The 23,553-nt window shown below is 34.4% G+C and overlaps 1 protein-coding gene across 7 annotated transcripts in view; it reads left to right on the forward strand.

The window, feature by feature from the left end:
• LOC119642997 (gamma-aminobutyric acid type B receptor subunit 1) overlaps positions 1-23,553 on the forward strand; it is a 314,997-nt gene that overhangs the window by 183,083 nt on the left and 108,361 nt on the right. For all 7 annotated transcript variants that reach the window (XM_038042340.1, XM_038042341.1, XM_038042344.1 and 4 more), the window contains exons 3-4: positions 5,460-5,594; positions 7,773-7,943. In XM_038042340.1, the coding sequence (XP_037898268.1) occupies positions 5,460-5,594; positions 7,773-7,943 (306 nt within the window). The remainder of the gene's footprint in view (positions 1-5,459; positions 5,595-7,772; positions 7,944-23,553) is intronic.

Raw genomic sequence — 23,553 nt, forward strand, 5'->3', positions numbered from 1 at the left:
TAAAACGATTCTGCAATATTTTAAATTCATATGGGCCATTGGTTTTGTAAATAATGGAGAAATTTATCTAGGAGTTTTTCTAAGTAGTTTGTAGGCGAACTACGCCTGTTTTTAAACTCGGATTTTAAACTTAGGATTATCATATAAGCTCACGTAAGTAAGTGTTCAGTTCAGTTCGTTAAATTTGAGCATCCACTAAAGAGTGCAGCGATGAGCAGAAGTACCCCCACGAGTTTATTACTTGTTTATCAATTAAAGTAGCGAGTCCGCAGTTCGTTGGCAATCGAATATTATGTAGAGAAAAATCGTCTTCAAAAGCATTTTTTTTTTTTAAATTTTAAATTAACTTTACCAAACAATATTCTGGTCGAATTCTCATGCCATCATTTGGTATTCTGGTCGAAAAGTTGAATTAACCCATTTTCACGCATCTCTTTTCAAGTCGCCTTTACGCCGTTAAGAGAGTTTTCTTAAGAACAGAGCAAATGGTAGTCAAACGAGGCAAGATCCGAATTGCATGATAGACGCATCGAAAATTCGCACGCGCTTGTCCTCAGCTTGCGATAGTTATGAGAAATGTTATCAGAAATGTGGGTCGTCATCGTCGTGATGGCTTTTTTTGTTGGTAAATTCTGTACGCTTTTCCTCAATTTCCTCACTTCACTTACTGAACCAGCTAACGATGTACGATTAACCAAGGAAACCATTACCTTACAGTTGGCGTCATTCCGCACTTTATTATATCTCTATCCAACTGCAGTAAAGATTTTTTTCGCACATTATTGCTTTCTAGAATCTACTCTTACGTCAGTGGCTTAAAATTGTTTTTTAGTTTCGTTCCGCAACGACGCCATCAGACTACATAAGTCTGTTTTCCTCACAAAAAGGTTCGTTGACTTTATCAACAATTGGTCGATCGGATGCTTCTTCGACATCGAAAGTACACCAGCACTGTACACAGCACGATGTTTTTTGCGAACGCGCGAAGCTTTACTCTGTTGGTCAAACAAACCTAAAGTTTGCGAGAATTTGCGGAAATTTGTTTCATCTTTAAAACACACCGAAGGAAGTTGTTACATACATTTTGTCAAGGCCTCATAGAGTATATACATTCTTGGTCGGCATTAAATTGAGTCGATGAAAGCATTTATGACGCCTTCTCGTTTACGCAGTGTCTGAAATCTCGCCTTCAAATTTAGCAAAAACATTGAAACATTCTCGAAAACGAGTTAAACCGTCAAAACTTACGCTTACAATTCAACCTGAACTAAGAACATCTCCCATTTTTGTGTTTTTTGCTCATTACTAACGAATGACAAAAGCCGCACGACTAAAATTTTCCCTTATATTCGGAAAAAATTGTATTCTTAGTCTTTTTTTAAGTAAAGGCGGCAGGTGTGTGTGTAACAGATTCAGCCACAGACGAATATAATATTTTTAATTGCATTTTTTGATTTTATTATTATTGGCATACATAATTTATCATTAATCAATAAACAAGCAACATTTACGTTTGTTTGCTTCTGAAATCATATGGGTTTGTTTACTTTTTCCTGTAAAACAATATGACAGCGCGGCTGCCACTTGGGAGGTTTTAACCCGAAAACGAGAATGACGCCCTGTTGTCTGAATCGTATAGTAATTCCATCACAACTACATGGTCCCTTAACGTAGCGCTCTAGTAATATGTTATACAAAAGGTTTGAAGTTATAGTTAAGTATAACTAGCAATATTTGCCAGTTTTAATTATATATGCGCTGTTATTTTTCGCTTGACACAACTAGTATTATATACACTATATTTTACACATAATTTATTTTATATTTTATAGGTATGTATTTTTAAATATACAATAAAAGCTCCTTCTTCGCGGGGTATACGTTCCATAAAAATGCCGCAAATACAGAAACCGTGAATACGGAATGGCAATTTATATGGGATTATAGGGGATACGTTCCTAGGTGACAAAATAAAAAAAGAAACCGTGAATACGGAATGGTAATTTATATGGGATTATTGGGGACACGTTCCTAAGTGACATAATAAAAAAAAATCGAATATATAAAAAAATCAATTTAATTGAAGTATTTGAACATTTTAATTAATTATTTTAAGGCTTAGGCAGTTTGAAGAATTTTGTATGAATTTTTGTTGTTTGGCAGTTTTTAAAAGTTCCTTCAATTCAGATTGATACGCAGCAGACGCGTTAGCAATTTGCCTCTTAAAGATAAGACTTCGTTTCATAGACGGATCAGTGTTCATAAAGAAATCGCCAAGCTCATTTGCCATTCTTAAACCTACACTATGACTTTTCACATAAAATGTCATGTTTCCAGTGCTTGTTGAGGTCTCTTCTTCAATGGGCGACGAATTTAACATTTCCTCCAAGTCTGTTTCAATCAAATCTTCATCTTGTGATTCAAGCAATTCCTGAATGTTACTTGATTCTATGTGTTCGAACCCATCTAGCAGATGCAGCTATTGCTGCACCTGTTCCGATCAAGCACTGTCGACCTTGAAGCAGGTGTCCTCCGTGGTTTAATAAGACAATTAAATATCACAAGAATAGAAAAAACTCGCTTTTCAAAAAATATTCGAAAAGTGGCTCTGCGCTCGACTATGTCGCTTACTCGGTGGCGAGGCATAGATTTAACTCCCTCAACCATCATTATTACTGCAGATACCTTCAGTTCATTAAATCCTCTCTGTTTGCTAATCCTAAATTCTTCTTTAAATTTGTTAACTCTAAAAGAAAAATTTCCACATATCTCTCTCATGTTTCTTTTAATGGCTCTGGTTCCTCGGATGATTTTGAAATCTCAAATCTATTTGCTGAGTATTTCCGACGAAACTTTTCGATTGCTAATTTCGATTTATCAGCAAACCACCCATATCCTATACTCGGTTTCAATACCTAACTTGGTTATTTCGGAAGATGACGTTTTTAAAGGGTAAAGGGGAAAAAGTTCTCTAAAATACAGTTGTTCGCCTGGACCTGATGGAATTCCATCATGTGTACTTAAATTTTGCGCTGTCGAGTTATGTGGTGTGATCTCAAAGATTTTTAACATGTCCTTCTATTTAGGTGTTTTCCCTTCATGTTGGAAGAGTAGTTTCCTTATTCCTATCCACAAGAGTGGAAGTAGACAATTTGTTGAGAACTACAGAGGCATAGCCAAGTTGAGTGTTTTGCCCAAGTTGTTCGAGCGTATTGTGACTCAGAATTTGGCCTTTGCCATTAATTCGTATATTTCTCCGCACCAGCACGGCTTTCGTAAAGGGCGATCTACAGTCACCAACTTGTTAGAGTTTACCTGTCATGTTTTCAAGGCTTTTTCTAGCGGCTCTCGCACAGATGTTATTTACACTGATTTAAGCAAAGCGTTTGATATGGTTAACCATAGACTACTTATCTTTAAACTCCAAGCTTCTGGTTTCCCACCCTACTTAGTGAAATGGATAAGCTCTTATCTGCACAATAGATCCTTCAGGGTTTTGTTTAACTTCATTACCTCGGATGAATTCCCCGTTACGTCTGGCGTACCTCAGGGAAGTCACTTACGTCCCATTTTATTTAGTTTATATATTAACGATCTCCCATCGGTGGTTAATTCCAGCGAGATCTTAATGTATGCTGATGATGTGAAACTGTTTACTTCCTTCTCTTGAATCGCAATCACATCAGCTTCAAGGTGTTTTGGATAATTTTGTTGCACGGTGCTCTTTGAATCTCCTGAAACTAAATCTGAGTAAATGTAAGAAGCTTTCATTCTCAAAAAGAAAGTCATTCATTAGTCAGTATTTCATAGATTCGCATAAGTTGGAGGACGTCAATTCAATTACAGATTTAGGCGTTCTATTTGACCATAGGTTACGTTTTAACTCGCATATTGGGCTCTCGATTAGCAAAGCTAGGTTCGCGCTTGGTTTTATAAAAAGGTGGTCCAAAGAGCTTGATGATCCCTACATTATGAAAAGGCTGTACATGTGTTTGGTTAGACCCATACTCGAGTATGCCTCAGTTGTGTGGTCTCCTTCATATAGGTGCTACGTAGATTCAATCGAATCTGTTCAAAAGCAATTCTTGTTGTTTGCCCTTAGAAATTTGGGTTGGGATCCGATTGCCTCTTTTCCTCCGTATGAAAGTAGGTTGCTTCTGCTGTCCCTACCGTCTCTTGAGAAACGTAGATTTGTTCTTGGCGTTTCCTTTCTAATTAAAGTAATAAATGGTGCTATTGACTCGCCTTCATTACTTGGTGAAATAAGCTTTAATGTCCCTAACCGCTTCTCCAGGCACTTTATCTTGGTTAAGCTTAGTCAGTGTAAGTTTAATTATGAGCTGTTCAATCCGCTCAGAGTCGTTTGCAAGAATCTAAATGAAGTCTACCACTTATTCTCGTTATCGGACTCTTTAAAGTACATTAAAGCAACATTGCTTAATACGCGCGATTTACCAATGTCGTATTTAAATTAGCTTTTATCCTACAAAAAATCGTTACGTTTCGAAAATGAATTGTTGGCAATTTATTATCGGTTGCCAGGCTTATGCATGTTTGCGATGGTTTAGGGGTTCATTTACAATTTGGTCCTGTACCGGTTGTAAGTGTGTCCCTATGCTGATAGTGTACATGCTTTTTTTTCTTTTTTTTTTCCTTTTTTTTGTTCTTTTTTGTTTTATTATACTTATACTAAATTTTATTATTAATTAATATAAGTTTTGCATTAAGAGCCAATTGAACTCGACTGTTATTTGTTTAGTTGAGTTTCTAGTATAAGTAGAATAAATAAATAAATAAATAAAATAAATCTCGTCCTATTCCATTCACGATTTCGGCTAAGTTTGCAGTCAAAGTTTGAACTTACACAGATTCTTCGTCATTTTCCGCAGTCAGAGCAGGCCACAGTTTTTTCCAGCATGACTTCAATGTGTGTGGCTTCAGTTCTTCCAATGATTCTTTCATGTTTACGATGCATTTTGCTACGTCAAATTTCTTCCTGCATTCCATAACATTCATATCAGGATTGCATTCCATATTATGCAATATGATTTTGAAGGTTCATCTAATGTAATAGAGTTTAAAGGCCTGGATTATTCCTTGGCCCATAGGTTGTAGCAAAGCCTTCGTGTTGGGAGGTAAAAATGTCACTTTTATGTTTGGATGCATAGTTTCAAGTTCGCGAGGACGACCTGTCCTGCGCATTGTCCAAAACTAGATGTGCTTTAAAGTCTAAATTCTGTTTTTTTAAATAAGTTTCAACTTCAGAGACAAAACAATTCCGGAACCAGTCACCAAAAAGCTGCGAATAAAGAAATTTATTGCCGCGAATATGGGAATTGGGTCATATTTTTTTAATCCGCAAATAGTTAAACCAGGAATAAAGGAAGTTCGAATAAGGATCTTTTGCTGTATATGCTTTTTGCACATATATATTACATATATATTTCTTTTGATTACAGTGTGAACCTGGTTTAGGTGCCAGCGTGATGTATAATCTTCTTTATAATAAGCCACAAAAACTAATGCTTTTAGCTGGTTGTAGCACAGTATGTACAACGGTTGCTGAAGCAGCTAAGATGTGGAATTTAATAGTGGTAAGTAAAGTTTTTAATATATGTGAAAGTATTCTACAGCAATTTGTTTAAATTGTGAAACATTTTAAGACCAAAAATATAATAATAATAAAATATACACAAACTTATAAAATTTGGTAGGACAACAATCAAAAATACGTAGCTCTAAATCTGAAGTAATAAATGATAACAGATAACTTTTTTCTCTTAATAACGGATATGCAGTTGCTCGGTTAACGTTCAATAGAATTTGTTGGATTTCTTAACTAAGCCGCTCCTTGAATAGTTTCCCTTGACCTTTACGAACATTATGTGCAGGAAACGCCACCAAAAGTGATAATGCATAAAAATTTATGACGTGGTACTCTAGAGCAAATCAAGAATTTTCCATTGAAGTACACAGTCGATACGCCTACATTTTATAGCGCTGGTATATATAATAATTTAGGTGACAGGGCCATCATTGGTACGCACTTGTCCAACATAATCCCAATTTGCGAAAACAGTTTGAAATAAAGGAGAACCTTTTAATTGTGTGCGTGCGGTCCTTCAACTACAACGGAGCAATTTCTCAACAGGACACACTACATTAGCTCAGATTTCGTTGGCCCTTAAGAGTAAATTCAAAGCAAATCCAAGTTCTGCAAATGAGTTATGGGACCCACTTGGACATGCGCTCTCGAATTCCACTTGCAATGTTGACAAAATACAAAGATCTGAAATGTCATTTTTCATAATAGGCACCCTCTGCTGTGCACCAAGACTCTGCAGGGGTCTGCTAATTCGAATTGTAGAGAAAATTATAAAAAAGAAATGCAATAAACAATTTCGGACAAAAAACATACCGTTTTGGAGGAAGGAATAAATTCATAGTTATTTTTACTTTGTAGGGGTTGCATACTTATTGTTATTTTCACTTTTGAAAGATGCAATAACTAATTTAAACGTCGAATATAAAAAACAAGTAGAAAAATTATGTTCGAAACTTTTACACCTTTCACCGTTATCCTAAAAAACAAAAAATGTGAAAGACCTAAATTTACAGAGTGGGCGAACCTGAATTTTTTATTTTCAAAATAAAAGATTAGACCTGTGGGCGTTGAGAGCGTGTCTTTGGAAAAATTTATGTCATTTCCAAATCCTTTTGCAGGTTTATAGCCGACATCTTCATTTTCGCTAACGAGAGAATGTTTGTCACAAACATTGCGCAGTTGTGCAGACAGACAGACAGATGGACAGACGAACAGATACACATGTTTTCGTGTATTCAAATTTGAAACTGGCTAAGAATTTATGTACTTTATGGACTTTTTGAAAATTGTTTCTGCGCCGTATGAAGGTTATTAATAAAAAAATTAAATTTTGATACGTTATTGTACTGGGTGGGCGAGGTCAGTTTTTTCTATTTTTATAAAGTTACTACAGCAACTACGCCTGCTTCCTTTTGGGCGTTGCAAACGTTTTGACAAATGAATCATCCTTCATGACGAGTATAGACAAGAAATAAAAAGCAAAAACAAAACCAAATTTAAACAAGTAAACAATCATCATCTCGAGTATCATCGACTAGTTTTCTCGTTTACATAAAAGAGAGCTTTTGCAATAAATAGAAAATAAGCAAAATTTTATAAAGAGAACTTTAGAGACAGAAAAGATAAAAAATAAATTTAATGAGAAATGTAAATATATCGCCAACAAGATAGAGCATGAAACCGGAGTAAGGGCCACATTACGGACGAGTACATTTAGATTGATTTTTTATACCCATCACCGAAGAATGAACAGAAAATAGTTTGATAAACCAACTGATATGTTTTCAATTAAGAAAAAAAATTTGCGAACTTGATACATTTGACGGGCATGTTGGGTATCGAAAGTTCGGCTCCTGACTTTTTCAATTGCTTTCTTTAACGGCATATTAGTCATTTGCCAGTCTGTCCTTTATTAAATGTTATAATCATAATGTTTTGTTCTTTCATATCTATGTTTACACCGATATCTCAATATCCACTTAATATCTTTATACAGTGTTTTTACTTTAGAATGAATTTTATATAATAAATTGAAAAAGTTTATTTGCATTGCCAGGGGATTGAAATAAAAAAGTTGTATACGCCTCAGGCAAAAATTCTTTATACACATATGTATATGACATTATTAATCATTCTTTATTCTTTGCGTTTTATGTACGTATTCCAGTTATGTTATGGTGCATCAAGTCCGGCCTTATCGGATCGTAGTCGTTTTCCTACGTTATTTCGTACTCATCCCTCAGCCACTGTACATAATCCAACTAGAATAAAATTAATGAAAAAATTTGGCTGGTCACGTATAGCTATACTACAACAAGCAGAAGAAGTTTTCATATCGGTGAGTATGCCATAAGCAAAATTAATAAAAATGTATGAATAATAACACAAAAAAAGAAGGCTAAATGGAAAAATTTCCAAAAACTTGAAAACGAAAAAGACCTAAACTAAATTCAAAAGTTATAATGAAACGAACTAAATTCAAAAGTTATAATGAAACAATTAAAAGAACTGCACACTATTTAAACGGATTTTTCAACCGCGGCAAATAATGCCCATCTTTTATCATGGAAATATAAACAAATCTTCGGAAGCAAGTTGAACATGTCTGTCTATCTTTTGTGTGATGTCTATGCATGAATGTTTGTCCGTTCACGGCTTGAGCTTAAGGAGTACAGTGACATGATTCGACTCAAAGAAGACGATATTGAAAAACCCTGCATATAAAAACCTAATTTCAAAAATTCGTTATATGAATACAACTTGATGTTTTCAAAACATTCAACAAAGATTAGTCATTTGTTATACGGAATGGAAAATTTAGACAGCCATTTTTTTAAAAATAAACTGCCAGATAATAACATAGACTCTGCGTAAGGACCAAAATCATCTCTCATTTTGGCCTCACACATATATTTAAGTTTAGTGCAAATCATTCTACTTATTAAGAGTAGGTGTAAGTCAACTGGTTGCAAGTAGGATCATATTGCCACCCGGCACACCGCACGGTATGGCCAACGATGACCCGGAGTGGCGGTTTACGAAATAAACTTTGAACCAAAGGTTGACAAATCGTCAATGCCGATAATGAGCTACAAGAGGTATCGACTAAAGCAATTTACACCTATTTCCTTCGCGTGTGTATTGTAGCCAGAATGATAACATCGCTCGAGGTTATTCTTTTCTTTCCGATTGTACAAGTGAGCTCATCGAAACACGTACGGGAAAACACATACCTACGTCAAGATTAAAAATAAAAAGCAAGAGTGATATTCTGCGGAGTAATGACGGAGCCAGTGTAATCGGAGAGTTACTACGCTTCTGTCACAAATTTAGTTTTAAAGCATAAGCAAAAAATAGTTTTGGTTATAACCCACTTGTGGATCGAGTGGACAAGCTAAGTCTAAATCAAATAAAATATACTAAATATAACTGAAATTTGAATACGTTCCGTATCACTAGATCATGGATATTCTTTTTAAGAGAATTACACTTGCACGTTTCCACGATAAGACTCTTTTATTGACACCCATTTTGTTTAACGGTAGGACTATTTACTTTTTACTTTCAACTTCTCAACCCTAACATCTTTTTTTGACTCTTGTCCGACTGACTCTAATTTTCGCAAATAATATGTATATGTACATATCTACAAGCATATTACTATTAGCTAAGTTCATGGCTTCGTTTTTAATCCGTTAACCCGCTAGAAACGCAAATTTTTTATAAAGAACCATTTGCATCACCGGAGAGTGAGCCTGGGTGAAAATTTGTTCCTTACAGTTGTTTGAGCCTCAAGTGCTCAAATATCTAATTATATATAACCACTTCTATCTAATTGGTCTAAAAAGAACTTCGATTTTTTTCCCTTAAATAGGAGGAAACGAATTTCCTTTAGAGTACATCATTTTGTTATTTGTGTTTATATTGAAATTTATTTTATTGTATTAACGGCTATAATGAAATTAAATTTATTCTGCGGCAATAAAATCAAGAAAGAGATATTAATTCTGCAGGAGTTCTACGGCGTTTTTGTTGGGTTCTTCGTAGAAACTCTGTACGGAACTCAATAAAAACAGTGCTATTATTGTAAACTTTCTATTTTTTTGCCACCGGTCCGATTCGGTTTGGGTAAATTTTAGAGAGCAGACAAAATATGGTTCGAGTAATTGACGTACGTTTATGAGCAAACAGACTGAAAAAGAACGGTATGCTGCTCATTTTCACTAACCTAGTCTGCACTAAATATGCTCGAATATGCTTCTTTTCCGGCTTTTATTGCGGACGTCATAACTAATCTAATTAAAGTTGTGTGTTTCCAATAAATTTCCTGGACCTAAGAGAATATTGCTTAATCAAAAGTGCCAGTTTATAGCCACTTTGTGACTTTTTTTCCATATCGCAAAATCCTCATAACTTGACTTTGAGACTTGTTTTTGTCTCTTTCTTTTAAATGCAAAAGAATTTTCAACTAAAGATACAACGACTTCGTTTTATTGTTCACCAGTCTGTAAAAAAATATTTACGTACATCTGTGCTTTCAAATACAGACACCCGAATCAGTTCTTATTCAGTTTTTAAAGCGAGTTCAGAAAAGTCACCCCACTTTTAGTGAATACATATATGATATTAAGCATTTAGATTGTATTTTCGAATATTTAAAGGCTACCTTAGGTTTGCTGCCGGTCGGACAGTATAGCGAGCATTGACGAAATGAGGCGAAATACGAGAGAATTTTGACGTGAGTCAGGGACTATTAAATAACTTATGTGTTGCAGGTATGGGACGTTTAGAAGTAAGAAGAAAAAGAAATCAATTGTCTTCATTCTTGCAAACAACGTCTTATATGAAAACTTGACTAAAGTTGTTGACTAAGTATTTGCGGGATATAGGTAAAAATTTTGCAATTCTGATATGTTGTGGACATAACGCATGATGCACATAAATATTTGTTTATTCTTGTCCTTGACACATATAACTCATGGCAATGACAGATGCCATGGTAGAAGTATTTTATCCCCAGTTCTCCAACTTTTGCAAAGAAAATAGTCAGACGTTCTGCAACCGTTTATACGTGATTATATGTACATTAAGCATATATGTATGTGTTTAAATATACAGAAGAATGTAAAAGCCGTTGAAGCAATAGTAGGCATCTGTCTGTGAAGAAACGAATGAAGCCTTTATAAAATATTTAAGAAATCCTTAAGAGCATATAATTATGTCCTTGTATGTGTGCTCTCGTCCTTATGTAGTTATTTAGCGTATCGTTGTCTAAGTTTGTTTGCTTGTTGTTATATGGTTAGTTAAAGTCATAGCTGACTAGAAGAAGAATTTCACATGTTTACCTAACTAAACGGTAATGGGAAGACCCAGTGGTTATCTCGTCTTTTCATTTCATCTTGTTTTCTTCTTTTTTTGAAACCCTACATGAATATTTATGATTATAATTCTAGACATTGTTTGATAACGTCTATGCTCATAACCATGGGAACCTATCATATATTCAACATCATTGCATATCAAAAAAAAAGCATGATGAAGAACATCATAACTGTTGCTGGCTTTAGTGGGTTGCGGTCTGCAAAAGTGAAAATTAGTAGACTTACCTTTTCTCTTGAAAGAACTGTAAAACTGCTGAAATGTTACACTTTGAAGGGAAATGAAGGGAGAAGCGAAGTAAATACAAAAACTGGAAGAATTTGTCGCTCCTCGGCGAATCTCAGATAAAATTTAAAAATTTTAAAAAGAAACTGCTCACATTTCGATTTGTAGACGAAATTATTAAAAATATTAAAATACCCATATTATTAATATTAAAATACCCATATTAAATATTAAATATACCCATATTAAATATTAATAATATTAAAAATAATATTAAAAATACCCATAGCTTCCTTCCGGACGACTGAAGACATATTTATGGAAAGTTGTCATTCGAACTCCAACTTGACACATGAAATTGAAACAAAATTGCTTACAGAAAATCTCAGACTTTATAGTAAATTTTCTAAATACACATGCAGGTGGGCGAACAAATCAAATTAAATCGGCTTAAAATTCCTTTTGTATGCTAGATTATAATTTAATTTAATTAGTATTTTTAGTTCTTACAAACAACCTCCCATCTTCCTTCTCACCTGAATAATAGGTGTGCAAATAGTGAACTACAAAATTGCTTGGAAAGCAAAAATGTTACATTCGTATTCCTAATTTCTGCCATTATAAAGTAAAACGTATGTATTTACATTCTGCTAACATTCTTTTAATGAATTTTACGCAGTTGCGATGCAGAGAGCGGTACAAGAAAGTGAGCTCTCCACGTATAATGTTTTCTAAGAACAGCTAAGGGCTGTTCGAGTCGTAAAGCTATAGTTAATAGGGTACATATAATAAGTTTGAAATAGTATGATACAGTATGATAAACGATCGCTTCTCGAAGGGCTTGAAAAATTTAGGAACACTAGACAAATTTCTGAAATGCTATCAAAAATCATTTGATTAGAAGATTCATTTACGAATTTCAAAAAGGTTCAGTTTCAAGAAATCACTGAGACAAAGATAATTGTGTGCTACATTATTCATCATCGAAACTCGTAGGGATAGATAATAATGGCCCTGTCCCTGTGTAATAATTTTGATGCTAAGCAAAAATTTTAGTCAAATTATTCGGATTACAGGTAATCACTATTGGAGATGCTTAACACTAAACGTACCGCGCGCGGTCAAATGACCGTTTTTAAACTTTCGTTTAAAATTTCTCACATAAAACGTTATCGTATCATCATGCATCTTATTGACTTTTCCTGAAATATACATACAAACAATTTTTCAATATTTACAACTTTTTTTAATGTGTATTTTCCGAAAAAAAATTATACCATGTCTAGTCGACCGGGCGCGGTCATTTGACCGCTTGAAAAATTTATGTTATTTATGACTATATTCTTCGATAATCTTGTTCTTGAAATTGTTTTAGGAGTCTGCAATGTAATTGTAGACAATCTACAATCTAATCAATGTGTCCGACATTCGTGGAATATCAACTTATTAGACAAAATAAATAACATCGACGGGGATTGTTCGGAAGATGATCAAGAAGTTTACGGTATTGATGATGATACTGCAGAAAATTATTGTGACTTATTTGACAGTGAAACAGACGAAGACAAAATTTTGAATATACGTAGAGGACAGGAAAGAAAGACATTTATAGTTAGTTTCGAAAGTGCAAATGGGGAAGAAATTGAAACTGCTATGAACGGAACTCTTTGAAAAAAAATAAAAGAAGGGTCTAACAGTGGAAGAACATCGATTTGTAATATTTTCAAGGAAATATCAGGATCGACAGGATACGCTAAACGAAATATTATGAAGGGCAGAGCATTTTCAGGATTTTCTTTGATTATTGATCATAAAATGAATTAACATGTAAGAGAATATGCGGAATCAGAGGCTTTTCGAGTGTTGAAAACGAAATGGAATTTATCTATTGCAAAATTATATGCTTTTATTGGACTTCTATATGCACGCGGCGCATATGAGGCTAAAAATATTAATTTGTCATATTTATGGAACAAGAAATGGGGTCCGTCCTTTTTCTCGACAACTATGAGTCGAAATGACTTCGCAGAAATCATGAGATTTATTCTATTTGACAACAAAAATCAACGAAGCCAACGCTTACAAAACGATAAGTTCGCATTGATTTCTCAAGTTTGGTATAAATTTATCGAAAACAGCCAGAACTGTTATAAACCAGGAGCATATCTTACTATAGATGAACAATTGTTTCCTACAAAAGCACGTTGTAGATTTACTCAATATATGCCCAATAAACCGGACAAATTTGGTATACAATTCTGATTAGCTTCCGATGTAACTAGTAAATATATAGTAAACGGCTTTCCATATTTGGGAAAAGATGAAGGGAGAGAATCATCAATCTCACTTGGAGAGTTCGTAACTTTGAAATTAGCAGAACCATATACGGGCCATGGGAGAAATATATGAGTTGACAATTTTTTTACAAGTGCGTCATTAGCGAGTAAACTTCTAACAAAAAGAACTACTCTTGTTGGAACTATCCGGAGAAATAAAAGAGAGCTACCAAAATTAGCGAGACAGGCAAAGGATAGTATGACACGCTTCTCAACAATATTATACAAATCGAAAGATTTTATTCTTACAATTTATAAAGCTAAACCAAATAAAAAAGTATTGATACTTAGTTCAATGCATTCATCCGTTGAAATTGAAAAAAATGACACCCTTATACCAGAGACAATTAGAGTTTATAATAGTACAAAATTCGGTGTAGATGTAACCGACCAAATGGCCAACGGGTGAGGATATATCGAGGCAAGAGTTTTTGTTTCAGTTGGCAGAAGAACTTGGGACCGAATATCAGAAAGAAAAAGAAATAAGCCAAGAATGCTCATCAAAAACAATAATAAACACAAACACTGTTTCTTCTGAACGGAGATCTTGTCAAATAAGATATTGTTAAGTCAATAAAACAAACAAAATTTCTATAAAATGTAAAAAATACGCACGTGGAAAATGTAGAATACAAAATGCTGTAATTTGTAAAAAATGTGATGAAAATGCATAAAAGTAAATAAAACATACAACATCGAAAAGCGGGGAACGAGTTTTTAATGTAGCATCAGAAAAATATTTTGTTTACTATCTACTTTATATATGTTTTTTTGACGCGGTAATTTGACCGCTCACGGTAGAAATAGGTATACATGGAATGTCGGTAGCTTTAGTGTTAACAAGATCAATCATGAGAACAGTCAAATGAGCCATCACTATTCAAAAAGATGCTTGATGAAGTGACGTAAAATCTAATCGTTTTTGAATAAAGTTTCTTCAACAGCGAAATTTGATGCGGATACGGAACGGAAACATTCATCGAATTCTTTGAGTAAGCTCAGTGAACCAAACGTGTCGGCGTTACATACTTGATCATGCCATACACGAGTGTTAAGTGAACTGCTAGAAATGTTAAGCCTTATAACTTAAACATAGATGGAAAATGATATTTGTGGCTATTATTTCGGACAAGGTGTCATTGATGTGAGATGATATTGTAAGGGGTTTCATGAAATCTTTGGATTCATCATCATTCCAACACGTCACGTGAATGTTTGTAGAAAATGGTATGACATATCCCAACATCAATAATAACAGATTGAAAATGGTACGGAAGTATTTTCGTTTAGGCAGATTAGACTTTTATTAATAAGAGGTGACGTAATCAAAATACGAGTGGGCTTTTATAAATCACTGTAATCAGGCGCCTTATGATATCGTTATCATTAGGAGTTGTAGGTGATAAAAGAAGTTGTAATAGGGATGTTGAGCAAAACGATTATGGAACAATCTCAATTAGCCATGAGCAACTCAAAATCAGCGCAAAGCAGTGATCTATGCGACAGTAAAAGTGGTTATAAAATGTTTACAATCAATCATTATCGATTTGGGATTGAGACACTGGGAAAAGCGATAAGGGTATTTTCCCAAAATAATCGTATAATTATAATTTGTGTGCATTGTTGTTAACAGAAGGACCAATTAAAAAAATAGGATACTTTTTAAAAAAGGTCCTTCCTTCACTGGTCAGACAATTACTTTTATAGATCATTGTAGCAAGTTGAAATAGCTCGAATTATTATCGAATTGATTATCCATATATAAAGGGAATGATGTCTCGCTTTGATATTGGTGGTTCGAAACTATCCAAATGTTTGAAAGATAGCTTAGATATCTTGTTGTACACTTAGTATGATAAGGGCTTCTTATCATCGGCCTGCTTAGTTTCTTTGCATATTTTCCTAAATGAAAAAATTCCAAATATTCTGTAGAACTGCACACATGTAATTAAGCTCTTTTAGCTTGTTTTTCTTAATTATGCGTCAGAGATTCTATAATCATAATTATGTTTTTACTTCTGTTTCACTCTTTTCGCTAGTAAATATTTGCATATTTGCAGATAACATTTTTTAATGAACTGAAATGAAATCATTTAATCATAGCTTGCCCGTTTGGAGTATACCGTTCACTGAAAACCACTAACAGTTAACCTTTTAACCGAACACCGTATGTTGTCACTAATGCGTGAATAGTCATACACATAATGAACGTTCAATGATATGATTGCATAAAGTTTGTACGTAAACAAACAGTAATGACACCATATCATAGCGGCAATATGTTTGTGAATTAACAACATAAACATAAAACTCGAACGCAAATCCGACTGAAGTAAGCGAAGAGGTGGAGATGGACAAAGTTCATAGATTACATGAAAATCAAACTGCATGTAAGTTTGGTAGATCGGAATATCACAAACTTTTTAAATCGCGCAATCACTCAAGGCCCACGGGACGCACAACCGAAAAACTAATTTTTCATGACATGTAAATCCAATTTACTGACGGCGCTATTTACGAAAACAAAAAAAAACGGTTTAAAACTATGGACTGTAAATAACAATCCTATGTACTGTTGTTGGTTTTAATTTTCTTCATTAGCATCGAAACGGTTTTGTCGTTGCCCTTCTTAATCCTTCGCAAAAGAGGCTTCTAAAACGCAAGAGGTTCCGTGGACCATTTTTAAAGACGGTGACAAAGAGATTAGTTTCATCTACAAGTTTTTGAAGAAAAACAGGGGTAAAATAATGCAGGAAATATCTATACGCTGTGTCTAAATTGGCTATATTCGGATCTAATGTGCTGGCCTGTGGTTATTTTAAAGGCATCCTAAGACAAATGATTTTTCCTACATAAGGCCATGCCTGTTAAATAAATTTCTGCAGTTATTTTAGCTTTTATCCTTCATGCTTTCCATAAGACACTTACAAAGTTCATCCGCGTCATTTTTTCATACGTTTTACCAGTAAGTTACCAGGTAAAACACTATAAATGTGTATTTGGTTTCCCCATTTTTAAGAATTTGGCTTCTTAGCGAATATACTAGTTTTCATAAGAACTCAAATTGACAAATGTGAGATTTTCGTAAAAATATTAATAACTTCAATCAAAAGGATCAAGAAAATATGAAGATAATAATAAGTGTTTCACAAAATAACCTGAAGTTCACTGATCTTGTGTAGGACCAATTATGCATATTGATATATTTCTACGTCGTTTTTCTTGGCTAAATTTATCAACTTATACAAAAATATAAATATTATTCGAGAACAATTTTTCGGACATGTTTTTATTACTTTTTGTACATAAACAGATAAGAGGTTTTAAATATACGGTGTAGATCTACATCTCTATGCATTTAAAGTTTAAAATAAGCGCTTTCTCTTCAAAAAAAAAACATTGATAAACCGTTATTTACACATTTAACAGCAAAGTGGTAACACAATTGTTTGCTTGACGTCAGTCACGATTGTATGAAAGTATGTCGGGAAGTAGATTATGATCGTTCCTTTAAAAACAATTAATAAAAAAGACATTTACGTAGCGTTCTGTATTCGCTTAAACTAAGACTCGCTACAAAATAAGTGTTTCATATACGCGCGCTTTAAACTTTTTTCCGTGAAACGTAAGATAATTGTTTTATTTGCACACGTAAAAAATAAACGTTGTATGCCTTATTAGGTATATGTGCATGCTTAGCATAATCATACAAACGATTCAACCAAAAACCTTCTATTCTTCTAACCATTATTATATGTCCCTATATTTCAAAGTCGAGAAATAATGAATCCTTTGACTCTGTATTTAGCAATAATTTGCATCAAGCTTGAGGATTTTTGCCATTCACTCTCCGGTTGTCTTTTAGCATTCCAAAAACAACGCAAACTCTAAAATCATGTGGAAACACACATATCTGTCAATTTTTAGGAACAATCTAAACCATTCTGAATGAAAGTAAAGTTATTTTGGATTAGAACGTATTCGATGTTCGTCTCGTTTCTGTTCTTCTTATAGGTTTTTATATTTGCGGAGACTCGTAAACTACCGTCTGCTCAATTAGGTAACGTCTGCGATAAACATTCCACCGTCGGAAGAAATGAATATATCGCCTAAAAATTTGCAATTGAAAGTGAAAACGATTGAAACCGGTCAAAGGATATGCCTACACCGCCCATAAGCCTATGCAACAAAAAGTGAAAACACCTTTTCTTTAAAGTAAAACACACCACTTAAATTTTCTTTATAATTCTGAAAGTAGAAAAAATCAGCCTCACCCACCCACTATATTAAATTGTGAAAATGTAGTTCTTTTCCTTTCGTCTTTTTTAGGATACGGCAATCGTGGGTTCAAATCTAAAGTGTGGTAGAGTTTTTAATAAAGCCGATAGCCTGAGATGCTAGTGCTTTACGACTTTAGTCTTTGGATTTAATTCCCTTGTTAAAACAGCTGTAATAGTAATAATAACAATAATAATAATAATATTATAAAAGATTCGATCATACCTGAATTTAATTTTCTTGCTTGCTTTTCTTTATTTCTTTGAATTTGACTGTTAAAAAGGATTGACGTCCCTAAGTGCTATCATTTGCTTGGTCAATGAATGTTAAATTACTTAGATCACAAGTCAATAAAATCAAATATTTTCTTTTGCAAAATATTGCGAAATTGCAGTCAGTGGAAATGTGTTTAGCCATCCTTGAAATGGAAGGCTCATTTACAGGTACGGTCTTGGTTATGCAGCTTCAAGTTGAATGGTGGCATGATGTATTTCGTTTTTTTCATAAGCAACAGCCTGTTATAAGTGACTTTATATTATTATAATTACCGTTGAAAGGTTACCTCCGAAAATTTTATCACCGAGAAAAGTTTAACTAATCATTTTACTGTTTTAGACAACAGCCATGACGCCAAAATTGTCCCAAGCTTATGGCATTTAGGCACTTGAAAGCCTAGAGATAAGAATTGGGTCAACACTGTTCTCCTAAAGAGACTAAGCTTCGCAATTACTAGACTACAGACAGATAAAATTTACAATATTTTGAGGAGGGTTGGAATAATAAAATTAACTGTATGAGGCTTCGAAGAAGTGAAACTCAAGAAAAAAGTCTTATGTTCCCTACCTGCTTATATAATTAATAATGCATTACTATAATAGCTGTCTGCATCATCAAAACCCAACGAAAAGTATATTTATGTGCCGAAGATACCTAAACGAAAAGCATCGCCAATGTCATGGCACACACTAGGGTCCCATCCTGATAGTTGAGGAAGATTCCGTTGTGGCTGCGGTACAGGAACGGTAAACCTTAAGATCCGAGTTAGGCTTCGTTCCTCACAGCGGAACATCCATGTGCACACTCACGTTTTCATTCATCAGTGGTAGTGTAATCCTTTAAATATTACGTATGATCCTGAGAACCACGGGAATGGGCATCGTTTTTCTTCATGTGCCATCAAACGCCGTGGAATTAAGTACATATTCATAAAAATACGTTTGCGATGAACCACCAGAAACAAATATCTATAGTGTGTTTATCGAAAATAATGCTTCTTGCCAGCTGCAACGGAACTCGCAAAATGTTACAGTGGGGTTGCAACACCAATTTAGCTCATTTATGATGCTATTACTATATATTAGGAAAAACTAAAGCCATGCATGTAAAGCAATTAATGTCATTACGAAATGTATGCAACTAGTAATTTCTTCCCTTCCATACGCCTTAGTTCGTAACATCTCTATGTATTGTGTTTATTTGGACGGGAGTGAAGCAAATTAATTTTAATTTTAGGTGGATCTGGAAGGTAGACAATTGGCAACAATATACATTTAAGCATTACTTTACTGAAAAAATACTATCTTAATGCCCATTATTTGAACACGATATGCGGGTTTATTTAGGTTGGATTTTTGGTAACTATACTTAAATAAAAAACTGGGTACACATTTTTGATGAAAACATGAATTAAATATTGCAAGCAATATTTGGGGTTACAAATGATTGTGTAAAATAAGCAATCCACAGGTAGACTTTTCCAAAATAGGTAGTTATATAGTATTGTCGCTTTATATTGTATTGCCGATGTCACCAACGCATCATTTTAACATATTACGTTTGCACGTACTTCTGTGCAACGGAAGTCAGAAGTGCTCCCAAAGTTATGTCTTCTTCTTCTTTCTTTAGAGGAGAAATTAGCTTTTGCGTTCACATTGAACATAAGTTCAATTCACTTAACTTCACTTTCTTACTGTTCATCAGTACACATTTTATGTTCTGCCGTCAACGTTCACAACGCTCAGAAAGAAAATTCAGAGACCACACAAAGTATATACATTCTTGATCAGCAACAAATTCTCGATTCGATTTAAATATAGTCGCCTGTCGATCTTTGTTAAGTTGATTGTAAACATTCTTCTGGCCTCAAAAACGAGGCTCTCGATTTCAAATTTGGTAAAAACAAAGGACGTTTTTACACGCAGGCTGGTATTGAAAATGGGCCAAATTGGTCAAAACACAAGTCTACATTACCACATAAACTGCAAACATCTCTCTTGTTTCTCAAAAGGAATACAAATTTGGTTTTTGCCCAAATTCGAAAGGCACCTAACCATGTCCGTCTGTTCATCCATTCATCTGTCCGTTGGCCGAACTAAGTGGTGGCTGCAATAAACACTCTCTTATCGAAAAAATGAAGATATCGCCTATAAATTTGCAATTGAAAGCGAAAATGGCTAGGCCGGTTCAAAGATACGCCTAGAGCGCCTATATGCCTATGCAACAAAACTATGAACACCTTTGCTCTCCGTGTTTGTTGTTTGCTGTAATGCCTCTTTCACATTCAAAAATGACCTCATCAGAATACAATTCACAGCCAAAAGTTATTTTTGTATACGTAGAAATCCTTTAGGAACTTCAGATGTGTTTTCTTTACACCAAGATGTGTTTCCTCACTTACCAAGTCATTTATACGAGCACGCATGAAACGTAACCCTGAGTTTAATGTTTTCGTAATATGTTTAACTTCTGCACGCTGCATAACTATGTACGCATTATTTTCCACAGTTAATGGTAAGATCCAAACAATATATTGAAAAAAATGTTGAAAATGTGCTCGGTCATGAGAATCTAAGAATTTCAGTATATAGTACTTGACCAAAGAGGCACACACAAGTTTGCCGTGCTTTGTTTAATGAATTTTAAGATTTTCGTTTTCTGTTTATTGCATCCCCCCAGCGCTTTACTGATCCTGCTTGTCTGGCAATTTTATAACTTTTGGTACGATATATTTATTTTTCTTTCTCTTTCTGTCTCGCAAAGAACCCAAGTAATCCAAAAACAACAAAAACAAAATATGTAAGAGAAATAGAAAATATTTACAGCCATGTAGGGGTAATTTTGCGCACACAAGTTATGTAAACACCCGGATTGTTGTTTTTTGTATTAATTTTATAAGCAACAATAAATCAAAAGCATTGCAATAGGTATGCCTTAAAATATCTATCTAACAGGACAGCGATGGTGATTGCGGCTAAAAAAGACCGTGTCGCAATATGCTCATTCTTTCAGTCTTCTTACAGCACCCAGAGGTAAGGTATGCGTTGCGTTTCCCCCATGTGCATATCTTGTAAATCAGCCATTGTGGCACTGTGAGAGAATGCGTGTTTGCGAATGTGTGACAATCAACAAAAATCTTAAACGAGCGGAAGTATTATAGTAAAATATGCAACAAAGCATACATAAAAGAAAACGAAAGAAGAAACATTCAAAACTTTCTAAAGGCATAAAATAAAAAAAAAAAAAAAAAAGATGAACGCTCCGCAAACTTGTTATACATCCTGATTTGTTCTATACGATCATGCTTGTAGGGATTTGTGTGCGTATTTGTAAGCGTGCCCGACGTGAACGTTTAGTGAACGTACAAATCGATGAACTTTAATATGAACTCTCTCCGGATAAAGGGAAAATAAATTGATTTTAGCTAATATGAGCTTTAAATTAAATAATAACGGAATATTTAAATGGATACAACGATTACAGTAAATGAAAATAAAAAAGGTGCACCTAAGAATGCGGACAAAAATATTTTTTCTTATTTCGTTGCATTTCTTGAGATAATGTTACGAAATTTAGTACATTTGACATGTTACAGTCCCAAAACAAAAGTTATTGCAAATGATTGCATCAGCGATACTATTGAAGTGTACGACCACTTTGCATCCATTTACAAAAGTGTTAACATTGTGGAAATAAATGTCGGCAATTTGGATGAGATGCGATCATTTTTAAAACCATTGGCCATAAAACCGGTTTTAACGAATAGTAACGCTTTATATACAAAATATTCTATAATATTGTTATGAAATTCGCTTTTGTAAGATACAGTCCGTATCACTGGACCGCGGATATTTTATTCAAGAGAAATACACTTCAAAGTTCTTTTATTTACAATTATATTTCGTTAAATGCGGGATTATATACAAACTATTTTAGGTAATACTTTCGACCGCTTAACTCAAATATTCTTTTTCTACTCTACTGTCTTTCACAAATATTCTATTTATTTTTACCGTCATATTACTAGTACCTCATTTTATGACTTGATTCTTAATTCGTTAACCTGCTTTTGTTGGTAACCGTTTTCATCGGTCTGCAGCTCCATGACGCCTCGCAAATGTACATTCTTTTCTCTTTAAGCAATTGATTATTTTACAAAATGCCTTAGCTGGAATCATCTAGATTTGGGATTTCCGTAACAATATAAATTAGTTCGTAACGTTGATCTGGCACATGAAAATTTTTCTGTACGTGTAAACAAAATACAGTTTTTGGTATTTTATTGCGAAGTTAACAAAATTAAATGAAGTCGGCCTAGGCTGCTTAAACTGATTTTAAACACAACAAAATTGGGATAATGAGTATGAACGAGTCTGGCAACTTTGTCGCGCGGTATAGTCGTATATATTTTGTTTCGGCAATTAAAATTTTAATTTTTTGTTGAATTTCGTGGGTATTCTGCCTTATAGTGTGTGAATTTATAAATTATTTTGAGAAGAAAGTGAGTGAATTCAAAGTAAAAGAAATATTTTTCTTTTACGCTTTGATTCATTTGATTTTTGCAAACAAAAATTTTGAGCTCTGATAAAAACCTCTCTTTTTTTTTGTTTTCTCTCTTTTTCTCTGTTATTTTTTTACTGTTTGGAGTTTGTGTTGCTAGTGATCTCTCGTTACAGTGTCAACCTAACAGAGAAGTTTTGCACAAATTGGTTGATAAATTTTTATGTTCAGGATTTTTTTGAGTGATTTGTGTGTCTGTTCTTCATAATCAACAACTGTCTTTTTGACAGGACATGGAGTGTTTATATACACCTTGTCGGGAGAAATCAGGCCCGGATTCTGATAGATTCGTTTCTTGTTGGCTCTGCGAGCGCTTTAGTCATGCAAAGTGTGCCGGTATTCTCGGCCGTGCTGCTGACGCAGTCGCTGATCCGGCTAAAGGCTTAAGATGGTCATGTCCTGACTGTAGGCAGCGGGACATTGACTTTTATAAACTTTTCACGGAGACCCGTTATGGTTTCTCGGAATTGAGTAGAAATCTCGGCTCCTTGTGGGAAAAGTTTGATCTCATTAAGTCTAGGTTTGATGAGTGTCGCTTTATTGGACACTCATCTTCTATTCGTAGCGTAGCGTGTGGGACATCACCTCTGGCTTTCTCCAAATCTAATTCGTTGGTACAAGTTACCGCTCCCTCTAACTCTAAAATGAACAGTAATGTTTCCGATAATGCTGAGTCGGTTGGTAGCAAAACAGTTACAAACAAACTGGCAAGTCAATCGGTTTTAAGCTACGCTGAAGTGGCAAGGGTATCTCCGCCCAGAGCCGGCACTCACTCTAATCAAGTGCCATCGCCTAAAAGTAATGAAGAGAAAAATAAGTCATCCTCTCCTCCTGGCTGTTCGCGTGTGAATGCTGGTCACCAGACTGGGCAAGTCTCACAAGCTGCCGGTACAA

This window comes from Glossina fuscipes, unplaced genomic scaffold, assembly GCF_014805625.2.
Source record: "Glossina fuscipes isolate IAEA_lab_2018 unplaced genomic scaffold, Yale_Gfus_2 303, whole genome shotgun sequence".
In the NCBI taxonomy this organism is placed as follows: Eukaryota; Metazoa; Arthropoda; class Insecta; order Diptera; family Glossinidae; genus Glossina; species Glossina fuscipes.